General features: G+C 36.0%; 1 protein-coding gene across 2 annotated transcripts in view; it reads left to right on the forward strand.

The window, feature by feature from the left end:
• Positions 1 to 4459: 4459 nt before the first annotated feature.
• Positions 4460 to 13223, forward strand: part of PKN2 (protein kinase N2) — a 130882-nt gene continuing 122118 nt past the window's right edge. For both annotated transcript variants that reach the window (XM_063104989.1, XM_063104990.1), the window contains exon 1: positions 4460 to 4842. In XM_063104989.1, coding sequence (XP_062961059.1) covers positions 4795 to 4842 — 48 coding nt within the window. In that variant the 5' untranslated portion in view covers positions 4460 to 4794. The remainder of the gene's footprint in view (positions 4843 to 13223) is intronic.

Genomic DNA, 13223 nt, shown 5'->3' on the forward strand with positions numbered 1-13223 from the left:
TTGCAGCTATGATAAACATCAAAGTCTTAAACATGTGCAGAATTGGATTACTATTCACCTACATTCTGTACCTTTTGTTGTGTTGCCCCTCTCTGCTGGAGGATTACACAGCCCTGCCCCTTGTTGCTCTCAGGCATGGCAAAGGTTTGGCTGTTGGAAAGTGAGAGAAATGTGAGCACACAGTTTAAGAACCAGTATATGATTTACTACTTTTCTTTTCCTTCTGCCATGACAATGGCAATGTTCCAGATAGAGACTGTTGTGTCATCCTGAGTGCAGAGTGAAGATGACTTGAAGCAGTACCACAGTGGGCATGGAGCATGAGCGATAACTATACCTTACTGTAGACTACTGAGAATCTTTTGAAAGGTTTTGTTACTCAGCACAACTTAGCCTATCCTGACTGATACACACAGTCTATGAGCTCTTGATTATTACCCCATCTCTTCGCTATAGCTTCACTGGCCTTTTAGTAATTACTAAAGTAGCTCCCTTCTACTTTAGAACATTTATCTACATTATTCTGTTTTTGGAAAGTTCTTTATTTTTTTTTTTTTTCCCAGTTAAAATTTACCCATCAGTGAGATCGCAGCTTGAGTATGAATTACTCAGGAAAGGATTCCTTGACTTGGGTTCAAAGTACCCTGGATTTGCCTCCTTTTTCATTGTACCTATTTCACTAACCTACAAGTTCCATGAAGACAAGAGACCAGGTATGCTTTGTTAGCTATTATATTCCCAGTGACAGAAAGGAAGGAGTTCTTTCTCTTTCTAAAGAGCAGTTGTTTCTGCATCTTTGTGCACATGGCAGAAAAAGGCCATCCTAGTCCTAGAACTACAATACCTCCTTCTAGGGCCACCAATTGATCAGCATTCCAATGTTCTATTACCAAATTCTTGGAGACAAAACTGATTGGCTACACTTGGATATGGTCTGTCAGTGGTCCAGTCATAGTCTACTAGATCATCTTGGTTAAGCAGAGACAACACAGCTACAGATACTTCTCTGGGAATAAGAGGAATTCACAGTGAAGGGGACATGGACTGAGCTGATATCCCCAAAACCATCTGCTACAGACACTATAGCTGACTCTACCCTTTTATGTTCTTGACTTTAATAACCTTTTCTCAAAATTATCCACATACAGCATACAAGGGAACAATTTCTACAAGGGGTTTCTTAAGGAAGAAAAGGGTGGGGACCAACACTGTCTTCCTGAGTTTTGCCCCTCCTTTGGGATTCTCTTCCTTTGATTACCACTGCCACTTCACTCTGATCTCTTGCATGTAAGAAGAGGGTTCACTCCTCTTTTTTTTTTTTTTTTTTTTTTTTTTTTAACACTAACATTGAAAACAACAACTGCAGGAGCAAAACAAAAGAAAAAAAACCCTTGCCTCAATTTTCCATAATACCACAGAGACAAGCTGGAATTTTCAAACACTTTACTAAATGTTAAGCAAGAACAAAGGGAAAATAAACAACGCAAGGCAATAAAACATTGTGGCTCACAAAGTAAAGGTTTCTGACCTTTTCTCTGGATATTTAGTTCTTGTCTCATTTCACTTAAGATCTAAGGTAAAAGAGGAATCATATCTGAATATCTGAATGTGTTTCAACAGCACAGAAAATGAAAAGAACACAGTTAAGTTAGCTCTGCTACGATTTTTTCCTAACATTTGTTCCATCTTAAAACGGAAAATAGAGGAATTTTGTATCTAATTATTGTTAACTGAAACTATTTCTATATGTTTGGTCATTTCTACTTCCTAAAGACCCTTGAAATATCTATGAAAAATTTTAAACGGTATCACATAACTAGTAATATAATCCAGACTTTTTTTAAAAGGTCTTTAACTTCTTTAAAAAAAAAAAAAAAAAAAAAAACTTTCCTCTTTATTATTGTTACTATGAATTATTTTATTTATTTATTTATTTTTTGGTGGCTGGCCGGTACAGGGGTGAAACCCTGGACATTGGCATTATCGACACCACACCCTAATCACTGAGCTAACCAGACAGCCCTATTAATATAAATTATAATGAAACTTGAGGTGAACTGTACTTAGGATTTCCTAAAAACATTTGTAAATAGGGACTGAATACAACTCATCTGATGCAACATATATGCTTCCATTAAAAGTTTTTCAAGTGTGCTTCAGTTTGATAAGTATGATCCAAGTCCTATTACTTTTTTTTCCCCTGTGAACAGAGACTATAATCTGGATAACAGCTTTTAGTTTAAACTAATTTTTTGTTTAAACTATCATATTGTCCAGACTATCAAATGGTTTTTACATTGTGTTGGCCTCTCTTTTGTGTTGTGCCACCTTTCCCGGCACAACTAATCTCAGAAATAATTCCTATAACTTTTAAAACTTCATATATTTGTTGCTTACATTTACATGTGATATGTAAAATTAAAATTATTTTCAACCCTTGTTTTAGCACTAGAAATATGTAAAATTTGAAGTCTTTTTCTATGGCAAAAATTTGAGGGAGTATAATGCTTTTAGTTCAATTTAAATGAGTATTCTACTTTAAAGTTCTTATAAGCAGCAAGGTGCAGGTTAAAACAAGTAGGGGTGGCAATTAGGAGACGTAGGTTCGAGTCGCCATCTCTACTACTAAGTAATAATGTTATTGCTCCAAATTAGCTAAGTTAACTACGGCTTTTTTTTTTCTACCTATAATGAGAGTTATGGTAGACATTTCAAATCTCCTTTAGTTCTAAAATTGCATAGTGCTAAAATGTGAACATTTTCTCTCTTATCTAAATCAATTTTTAAAAAGACTGCTCATTCACTGTATGTGTAAGCCCTTGCATAGGTGATAATTAATTCCACCATTATTAATCATCTGCTCTGTACATATGTAAAATATATCTACATGCATTCAATGTCCCTGAAATGCACATTTAAAATGGTAAATTTTATGTTATGTATATTTTACCACACACACACACATACATGCAATCCTTCCCTAACATTTTGTACCTACCATTTAAAATCACAATATAGCTGTTTGGACACAAGTCTGTTTCCCAGAGGACTCCCTAGTCAGTCCAGGAATAAGGACACCTTAATCCTAGCTGTAATTCCAGGGCCTACTACACTGTCTGGCTCTTAGTTACCGGGGAGAGTAATTATATCCTGGCTTTTCCAAGTTTGCTATTTCATATATTTTAATTATCATTTTCAACCAAGGCGATTCACTAAACACATAAATAGTAGTAAGACTTTTGAAGTTCTGCCAGAAAAAGTCTTCACGTATATCGTGAGTGGGGGTTCATAATATGTGGTCACAGAACACTAGATCTTAAATAAACATTTGTTGTATTAATGTATGAGACTTGAAAAGACAAAAAGATGCACATCAGCCCTACAGATCTTAAAGAAGTATGTCAACTAATGTCCTACCTACACAGAAATCTACCTTTAAAAAAAAAACCCTACCATTTTTCCAGGTAGCTTTTAACAAAGACGTTGTACTTCAGCCTCAAATAATCAAAAGTTAGGCATTTGCCTGGAATATCCACTCAATGCTCAGACAAAACAAAAGTTTACCCGTTGGAGACTTGGTTCACATTTCTGAATACAACAGTGTCATTTTTTAAAAACCTAAATTTACACTACTTAGCTATATGTTACTAAGTAGACGGCTTAGCTGTTTACCAAGCCAAGGAAAGTTGGCTTTTTTCCATTCCTAAGGCTAATCCTGCCCCACCCCACCTCAGTTAAATTCAGTTAAAACAATTCAAGAAGGCAGCTAATTAAATTCTGAGTTCAGTAGATTTCTCTAGCCCAAGCCATAGTATTACGGTGCTCGAGGAAAAAGCAATTTAAAAGCTGTGTATTAAAAGTTGCCAGGGATACAGCCGCTCACATTTCTTGAAAAGTACAGACCACACACCAGTTTCGCCAGCCATGTACCTTGGTGGTCAAGAAGGCGCGCTGGGGTGGAGGCGAGCAAGTGGCAAAATTATTCGCTCGGGTCGACGGGGGAAGGGGGACAGGAGAATAACCTATAAGACGTGAGTCTCGAAGCCCTTTGGTTTGTGGAGGTTAGAAAGGGGCCTATTTAAGTTAGGCCCAAATTTCGGCAAGAAGAGAGAAGGTGGAACTGGAAACAAACAAAACAAACAAACAAAACAGCTAGCAGGATCCCGAGTTCTAGCGTTCACGGTGGGGCCGTTAAACGCAGCCGGAAAGTGGGCGTGTGTTTTCTTCCCCTTCCCGGCTCCCTAGAGACGCGAGCCCAGTCCTTTCCCCTCATTTTCACCCCGGCCCAGTCCAATGGCTGTTCCCGCCCCCCCCGCGCCGCTCCAGTCCTCGAGGTCCCCTCCGCCTCACCTCCCCCACCGGGCGAGAGGTGGTAGCTGCGGCCGTCACGTGTGCGGACAGCCGCCAAGTGAGGCCGCTTTTGCGACGCGGTGACAGCCAAATGGTGCGACAGGAGGAGCGCAGCCGCGGCCGCAGCGCCCCGTACGGAGAGTCTTGAGGCGGCTCCTGGCGTCGCCCAGAGGGAGCGACTGAGCGAACAGAGTCCGGCGCGGGCAGCGACGGCGGGCGAGCCGGCGGCGAGGGGGAGACCGCTACGAATGCCCTCGCTCCCCGCTGCTCTCGATGAGCCGGGCGGAATAAACCGCGCCTCCAGGAGGGGCTGCGCCTCCATGAATCTCTAGTTTTTTTTTTCTTTCTCTCCCCGCTCCTTGCCCCCACTCCCCGAGTCCTGTCCTGCTTTCTCCCTTCGCCAGCGGCGGCCGCGTCCAGGTGCGGAGTCCAGAGAGGAGCGCAATGGCGTCCAACCCCGAACGGGGGGAGATTCTGCTCACGGAGCTGCAGGTAAGGGCCGCGGCCCGGCGGGAGGCGCCGGCGGAGGAGACAGGGAGAAAGTCTGGCGCGGGGTCGGCGACCGAGGGAAGCCCTGCGGCCGCCGCGCCCCTCGGCCGCTAAGTGCGGGAACTCGGGGATGTCACTCGGGAACCGCTTTCCTCCGTAGCCGGACCCTCTCCCTCATCGAAGTCAGGCCTGCCGCCGCTTTCATTTGATTCTATCTACCACAGGGGACCTTATCACTGCCGGCTGCCAGCAGTCCTGCTGCAGCCGAAGCCTGCGCTCACCCGGTGCCCGGAGTGACCAGCTCACCGCCCCCTCCTTTGGTGTCAGAGCGGCCCGCGAACGCCCCTGCCTCCCCCTCCCTCCGCCCGGCCGGGCCCCGCCCGGCCTTTCCTCCTGCACCGCTCCTTAAACTCTTGAATGACTCCCAAGTTGTTTTCTCGTCCCTCCCCTTCCCCCTCAGGCTCTGCACAAAGAGCGCCCCCATAACTTCCAGCCCCCAGACAAGTGGGGTTTTTTGTTTTGTTTTGTTTTGTTTTTAATAAAAACGAGTCTCTCCAAAGTGCTTGCTTCACTTCACCAGCCCTCTTCAGGTGACTGAATTTCTTTCTTCTGATTTGAGGGCTACTTTTTTTTTCTTTTTTACCAAGTGATAGATATATGGTCCCTTTCTCGGAGACCCCTGCTCAGATCCGGAAGCTCAGATGCTGATGCTTTTCAGACTTTCATTTTCCCTCCCATTTGAAAGAAAGAACTACAGAAGTTGTTTACAAATGGGAAAGCAGTCGACTAAGGGAAGACGTTGGGCACCACATGTCTGCAGAAGATGAAGATAAAATATAGATCCCTTAATTAGTTAAGTCCATATCGAGTAGCAATATCATTCTCTTCCATTTCCAGCTAAATATTTGATGATGTAGGCACGATTTTTGTTTTTAGATCTCTGCGGTGTACTAGGGACTTAAGCTACTCTGTTGGGTTTATTTTTCATTGCTTTGGAGTGTTCCAGAGAGCTTTACATCTGGGTTAAAATTTTATGCTTGTTTTTGACATAAACTTATTTTGATTTGTTTTTAATATAGTCATCTTTTAGCTACCTGAAGATTGGAGATGGCAATTAAAAGAAGGAAAAAAATAGCGTTTGCTTTCCTTTTTGTGGGTTAGGTAGTCAGTTTTTTTTAAAAAGGCTAAATCTAGAAACTGGTTGATTTTTTATGATGTCTAAGTTAAGTATTGCAGCTGCATCAAAATTTCTTGTTTAAATGCTTTTTTCGAAAGATCCCTATATAAATTTGGTTTGTTGTGCAGTCAGATGTAAATCTGAAAGCATTGCTGTAATACTTGATATTTCCTCCACAAAAATAGAAATTTCAACAAGGTACACAAGTGCGCTGTTGTAAATTTGGGATCCTTTGGAAATGCAAAGCTGAATTTCAAACCATTGAAAATGTTGCTATATATTATTTTAATTATAGTTAGCTTTTTATAAGCAGGTCTTATAGCATACCACATTTGTTAAATGAATGGAATTTGTTATTTTATTAATTTACATGAGCTTTTAAAATGAAGATGGATTGAGGCACATTGGAAATACTTTACATTGTCTAGTCTTGAAAAACATGCCTTGGTTTTGACTGAGAAAAAGCCATTAAAATGACAGCAGAATTTTTCTTTTGAATTGAACGGCATTAGAGTTATAAAGTATTTGGCATTCTTTTTTGTATTTTATAGAAAGTTGGCATAAAAAACACTTAGTTTGGCACTGGAACTAAAAACATTTTCATGTGTATTAAAATACAACATTTAGGATCTTTTATTTAATAAGATCACTTTTGGCAATAGCAAGGAAGCAAGTCAAAGAAATAAGAAATTTTAAACATGACAATTTAAAAAATGGGACCAAAGTAGGAGAACACCTAATCTAAAGTTGAGTTTTAAATCAACTAAAATATAACTTCCTCCAGAAAAAGAATAGTTCTTATTGTTACCTAATAAGTTGTCTGTATATCCAGGGCATTTTTCTTGATTTATTTGACTTTCAGTTGTTCTTGCATTTCAACTTTCTCATATTTATTAAAGTATTTGAGAATATTGTTTATATCAGCATGTAAGATAAATAGGCATACAATTTGCTTCATCGAGTATATACATCTATTCATTTTATTATTTCATTGGGTCATGAAACTAGTATTTAGTAACCAAATATTTATCAAACTTTTATCTTCAGAATCAGTTTTTTAAAAGCTTCTAAATTGTTCAAATTTATTTCAATTAAAAAATTATTTAATATGAAATTCTTAATGCTTCTGTGTCATACAGATTTTAAGCAGTTAAATAGTAGGTTATGTAGCCAGTTTTAAAATGTGTTTAATAGTTAAAAGCTGTTACTTTGCTATATCTTGTCTTAGTAATACTTGTTTCACACTGAAAGTTACATATTACAACCTGATTTTGATGAGATTGATACTGATTTAGAAACATAACCAACTTTTTAATTATTTTTTCAAATTATATTACAGAATTTGAAATACTTTATTACTTGAGCTGGAATTGGCTTACTAATAACCTCTGGTTGTGGAAAGACAAAACTAAGAAAATCTGAAACTATAGTACTTTGTCTTGTTAATTACTGTAATGTTTGTATGAATATGGAGTAATGTTTCTAACTCTTGCTGGTAGTTTAGGAGACTTATTCAACAAGGAAGCATTAGTAAAAGTACATACAGACTTTGGTGGCTACAGGCTTCAAGGTATAAGGAAGAGTATTTGCTGTGGTAAAAATAAAAATAGGCTATTTAAAAATGTAAACTTAATTGGCAATTTTTAATTTTTATCCCATAAGTAATTTGTAGTGTTGTATTCTCTTTATTTTTTATTCGCTTAGATACTTTTGTGAGGCCAAAGAAACTGAAGTTTATTTCCAAGGAAACTGGATTAATGAAAACTATAAAGAATCTCAAAATGAAAATGTTGGCTACCATAGTAATTTTATAGAATACAGAACCAAATAATGAGTGGTATACTAATAAAGTTACTTTATTGATTATGGAGATTCATCTCCATCAAAATGCCCAATAAAGTGTTGGGCTGGGAATCTTAAATTACATTTTCAGCATAACTTATTTAGGTAGAGGTAACTTGCTCAAGTGGAAGGTTGAGGTAGTTAGCCTTAAATTACAGGTGTTAATTTCAGCAGTTATTAAGTATCTACCAAAGCTATATTGGAGGATATAAAGATGACAGGATAGTTTTTTAATTTTTTTAGAAGAGAGTACAAATAACATTTGTACTAGAAGAGGATTAGAAGAGAATACAAATAACATTTATTGATTATTTGCTGCATATCAGACATGGTACTTAGTACCCTATATACCTTATTTGATCCTCACAACAAGCCAGTAAGGTGGATGTTGCTATTTTCATTTTAATCAGGAAACTAGGTTCAAGAATGTTAAGTAAATTGCCTGTGGTCACAGTGTAAGTCTGAGTTTGAACTCAGGTCTATATATTTCATGCTACACCATTCTTTAAGCTGGCACAGTTCTGTGGACCCGTAAATGTTTTACATTTCAGAGTTATAGTTTTGTGACCTTTCTAAAAATTGGCCAAAAAATGTAATTAACAAGAGTTAACTTTAATATAAATTTTATACTTCTTCTTAGATCCTGGTATAATGAGGAAAAATGATTTCCAAAATCTGTTTGTTAATCTATTATTTAGCTGTCCTTTTTATTGTGAATAAGGTGTAATATTCCACAGAGAATAACAGTTCAAATAATCCTTTGGCAGGCTTTCTTTACTTAAAAATTACTGTTCCTGATGAAAGGTGTCAAGTGTTTCCTAAAAACCTCCCCAAAGATTTAGCATTTCTCTGTAAACTGTTCATAAGATAAATTTTGCTTTAAAATTTTAAGCTCCTGTATTACCTAGCTCTGTGTTTGGCACTTAGAAGGTTCCGAATAAATTGATGAGAAGGCTCCATTTGTCATCTGGAATGAGGAATGTCTTGACTGTTTCAAAAGCATTCGTTATTATCATTGATGAAAAAATTACCTAGTTTTCTTTAATTTACACTTCTAATCTCTTCTTCCAAAAATATTCCCTGAAAAGTACAAAAAGAATTTCTGCAGTAGATATGTTACATTTACATACAGCACCCTGGTATTTTTTTACCCATTTGATGGGAAATTAGGAGGTGGCATCTAATTTTGCAGTGGTACTGGAAAGTGGAAGATCTGAGTTGGGAGGATTAAGATTTTAGAGTGGTTTGGGGGAATGTAGCATGAGAAGGTAGGCAAATTGATAAGACAGATTTTATAGTTTTTTCAAATTATAAATGTGTACATTTATTGTAGAAAATCAGGAAAGTGCAGAAAAGCACAAAAGAAAATAAAAGTTGCTGTAGTTCTGTCACTTAGAGATAACTGAAAGACTTTCAACTTAAAAGCACTATGGCATTTGAGTCTGTTTCCTCTTTTCTCTTCCTTCTTCATCTCATTTTACTTATTAGAATTTTGAAGAAAAATGAGGTTCATAGACTTTTAAGATAGAAATCAATTATAAGTTAAAAATTTTTTTCTTGCTCTGGTTCTAGATAAGTGGACCTAACTACCTTTATTGACTTTTTAAAGAGAACCTCAACGTATTTTGATTTTGAATCTGTTTTTTGAAATATAGTTAAGAAAAGTGAATTTACTATGGATTTAGTAATGGACAATGATACATAGCAACCGCTCTTTGAACGATAAATCAATACGTTGTGGTTTTTCAGCTTAGATTTGATTATTGGTACTCTTATAGAATCTGCAATGTTTATAATTTGTAGTGCATACGTTACTGAATTCAACACACATCATTAAATAACTTGCCAAACATTTATCGACTACCTAGGTAAAAGTCTCTGTGCTGAAACTATTGTTATTAAATGATGACTCTAAAATGGATCATATTTTCCAATCATCTCTCATTAGTGTAGTAGAGGTTAGTTCTGATCTCCTTCAACTCCTACCATTCCCATATCGTCAGTGCTGAAATAGAGAGAGGTAGGGGCACCTTCTAGGCATTATCTGTTTACCCCAGTGCTTAGCGTCTGATTCGTTGGGCTTTTCTTTTTCTGCTTTTCAAATTCGGCAGTGGTAAATTTTTATGTCATTCATCACGTTATTTCTATGTCTACTTTTAAACAAATGTGAACAGTGCAATAGTTTGTAGAGTTGAATATCACTTTAAGTAATGTTACTTACATAAGCGTAAATGATATTTGAATAAAACAGTTAATTCTGCATCAATGCTTAGTAAAATGTGCTGTGTTGAACAATTGTCAAATGTGTGTTATTTCAAAAATCAATTTTACTGTAACAAAATATGACATTTAATAAGATTAACTTTTGATATACAGTGGAGTTCAAACTTGACAGCAAAGTTAGGAAGTTGGAAAGTAACAGCTTTAAAAAGGTATTTAAAATTTCAAATGGGAAAAACATACTAATGAAAAGGTAATTTCTAATTTCCTAGAAAAACAGAAATAGAGAACATTTATCTTGATACCCGTCTAGTTCTCTTAATTTTTTCTTATTTCTTAATTAAGTCTTATTTGAAACTAGTTTTATGAGTATTATCACATTTGCTTTTTAAAAATTAAATTTGTGTAACATTATATAGATAAATATTGTCTGTAAATAATGAAGAACAGGAAATCTGGGAAGAGTGTACTTGATAATAAACACCTTAAATTTAAAGGTAAATGTCAAAGTGCTACATTATAAAAATGAGCTGATAGACAAGAATTATGTAGTAGATACTGTTATTAGGATTTATCCATTTTAGAAGTGTGGCAGATTACTTTGTTTAATTGATTAAAACTTTACTGCCCTGGCTCACAAGCACCTTAATTTATTGGAAAATAGTTATGACAGGATTTGGAGTTTATTTTTGATTATAGAAGACATGTTTACCATCCAATACATGTGCCGGATATCATGTATTTTACACATTGATCATACTGTTTTCTTTTCCTATAATTCCCATGTTAGGTATTCTCTGAGGAGGTGATTATTCTGCCTCTTTCAGAATTTTCATTGAACAAATTTCATGCAATTTTTAGAAGTTTTTTCTTTTATTAAACCTCAGATACTCTGCATTGGATTAATCATTATCTGTCTGTCTATCATTATAATAACTACTCATGGACCACTACTTCCCCACCTCCTCCCCCCAAAAAAGCTAGGAATTTAATTTATGTTTAGTTTTTCTCCATCCCGTCCTCCCATGTCTACCTTCTTGTCAACCCAGGTAATTACCTGTAGTCCTGTGTTCACTCTCTTCCTTATATAGTTTTGTTGGATATGTAATTCTTTTATTTTTGTAGTTTTTACAGTGTTGAATATAATCTTTTTGAACTTGGTGTCACACCTATTATAGCTAAGATTCACTCATTATTGCATGTTGCTATGAATAGTCATTCATTTTAATTGCTGTATAATAATTCATTGAGTAAAGTATTTGCATATTTATCCACTCTCCCTTGTTGGACATTTAGTTATTTTCTGGTTTTTGTAATTGTAAACAATTTCCTATTGTATATATGTAAGAGTTTCTATTAATTATATACCTAGAGGTAGAATTGCTGCCTCACAGGGTAGTTGAATGCTCAACTTTAAGAGATGATATGGAACTTTTAGTGTGATTGCACCAATTTATATTTATATCAGCAATATATAAGAGATAAAAGATCCCTTGGTTTTCCATCCTCTCCAATATTTGATATGTCTTTTTTAATTTTTACAAATCAAAAAGGTGTAAAACATTGTGTTATTGTGACCTTGATGTGCATTTTCCTGGTTGTCATTGATATAGAACATTTGTTTTTATGTTTTCTGGCCTTTTATGTTTTCTCTTCAGTGAAATTCCTGTTCTTGTCTATTGCCTATTTTTCTGTTTTCCTTATTGATTTATAAGAGTTCTTTATATTCTTTATGTTAATCCTCTGTGTGTATTGTGAATGTCTTCTCTCAGTTTCTAACTTGTGTCTTTTTTATTTTCTTTTAGGGGGTTTGTGGGAGGGACAGTTTTAAGCATTTTACCTTTTTTATCAAATATTCTGAATAATTTACATCATTGTGATTGACAAACTTGTGTTGTTGTAGATTTGGCATAAAAAGGGTAAAATTATACAGTTTATATCCCATAGATTTGTAAGCTATCCAAATGAACAACCACAGAAAGTTGTGTAAAATATTGGATTGCTGTAGATATGCTAGACACACAGATGCTAGTTCACTCAATTAAACAGTAAATGTGGAAGCAAAGAAATAGTGAAAATTATATATGTAAATAGTCCATCAACTGCTCATTTTCCCATTCCATATCTCTTTGGTGCAAACTACTAATATTATTATTATTAGTCATTATTAATATTTTATTCCTTTGTTTGAAGGACAGTATATTCGAAGTATAGGATTATGTAAGTCAGTTAATCAGGTATATGCATAGCTTGCCAATAAAGTGCTGGAGTTGATCAGATTTAATATTATATATGAAACAGAAAATACTATTTTTCTCTTGCACTACTCACTAGTATTTACAAACCTAGAATCCTAAATGCAGTTTTTGTCATTGCTATGTCATCCTTGGATGAAAGAAAAATTCTTAATTGGAATTGAAGTCAGTTTGTCCATCTTTTTTTTTTTTTGAAATTGCTTTTTATGCTTTCTTTACAAAATTATTCCTTACCCAGGTTTAAACATAGTCATTTATATTTTCTATTCAGAGTTTTGGAGTTTTATTTTTTATATATGTCAGCCCATCTGGCATTTTTATTTTTTAATAGACTTTATTTTTAGAGCAGTTTTAGGTTCACAACAAAATTGAGAGGAAGGGCCAGAGATTTGCCATATCCCCCCTGTTCCCACACATGCACAGCCTCCCTCGTTGTCAACATCTCTACAAGAGTAGTATATTTGTTATAATTGATAAACCCACATTGATGCATCGTAATCACCCAAAATCCATAGTTTACATTAGGGTCACTCTTGGTGTTGTACATTCTGCAGGTTTGTACAAATGTATAATGACATATATTTACCATTATAGTACATACAAAGTAGTATCACCGCACTAAGAATCCTCTGTATGGAGCATGAATAGGTCGACCTATTCATTCCTCCCTCCCTTTCATCCTCTGGCAACCACTGATCTTTTCAGTTTCTGTAGTTTTGCCTTTCCCACAATGTCATATAGTTGGAATCATGCAGTCTGTAGCATTTTCAGATCAGCTTCTTTCACATATTAGTTTGCATTGAAGTTTCCTCCATGTCTTTTGATGGCTTGATAACTCATTTATTTTTAGTACTGAATAATTTGGTTGTACCGCAGTTTATTGTTCACCT

This window comes from Cynocephalus volans, chromosome 8, assembly GCF_027409185.1.
Source record: "Cynocephalus volans isolate mCynVol1 chromosome 8, mCynVol1.pri, whole genome shotgun sequence".
NCBI lineage: Eukaryota > Metazoa > Chordata > Mammalia > Dermoptera > Cynocephalidae > Cynocephalus > Cynocephalus volans.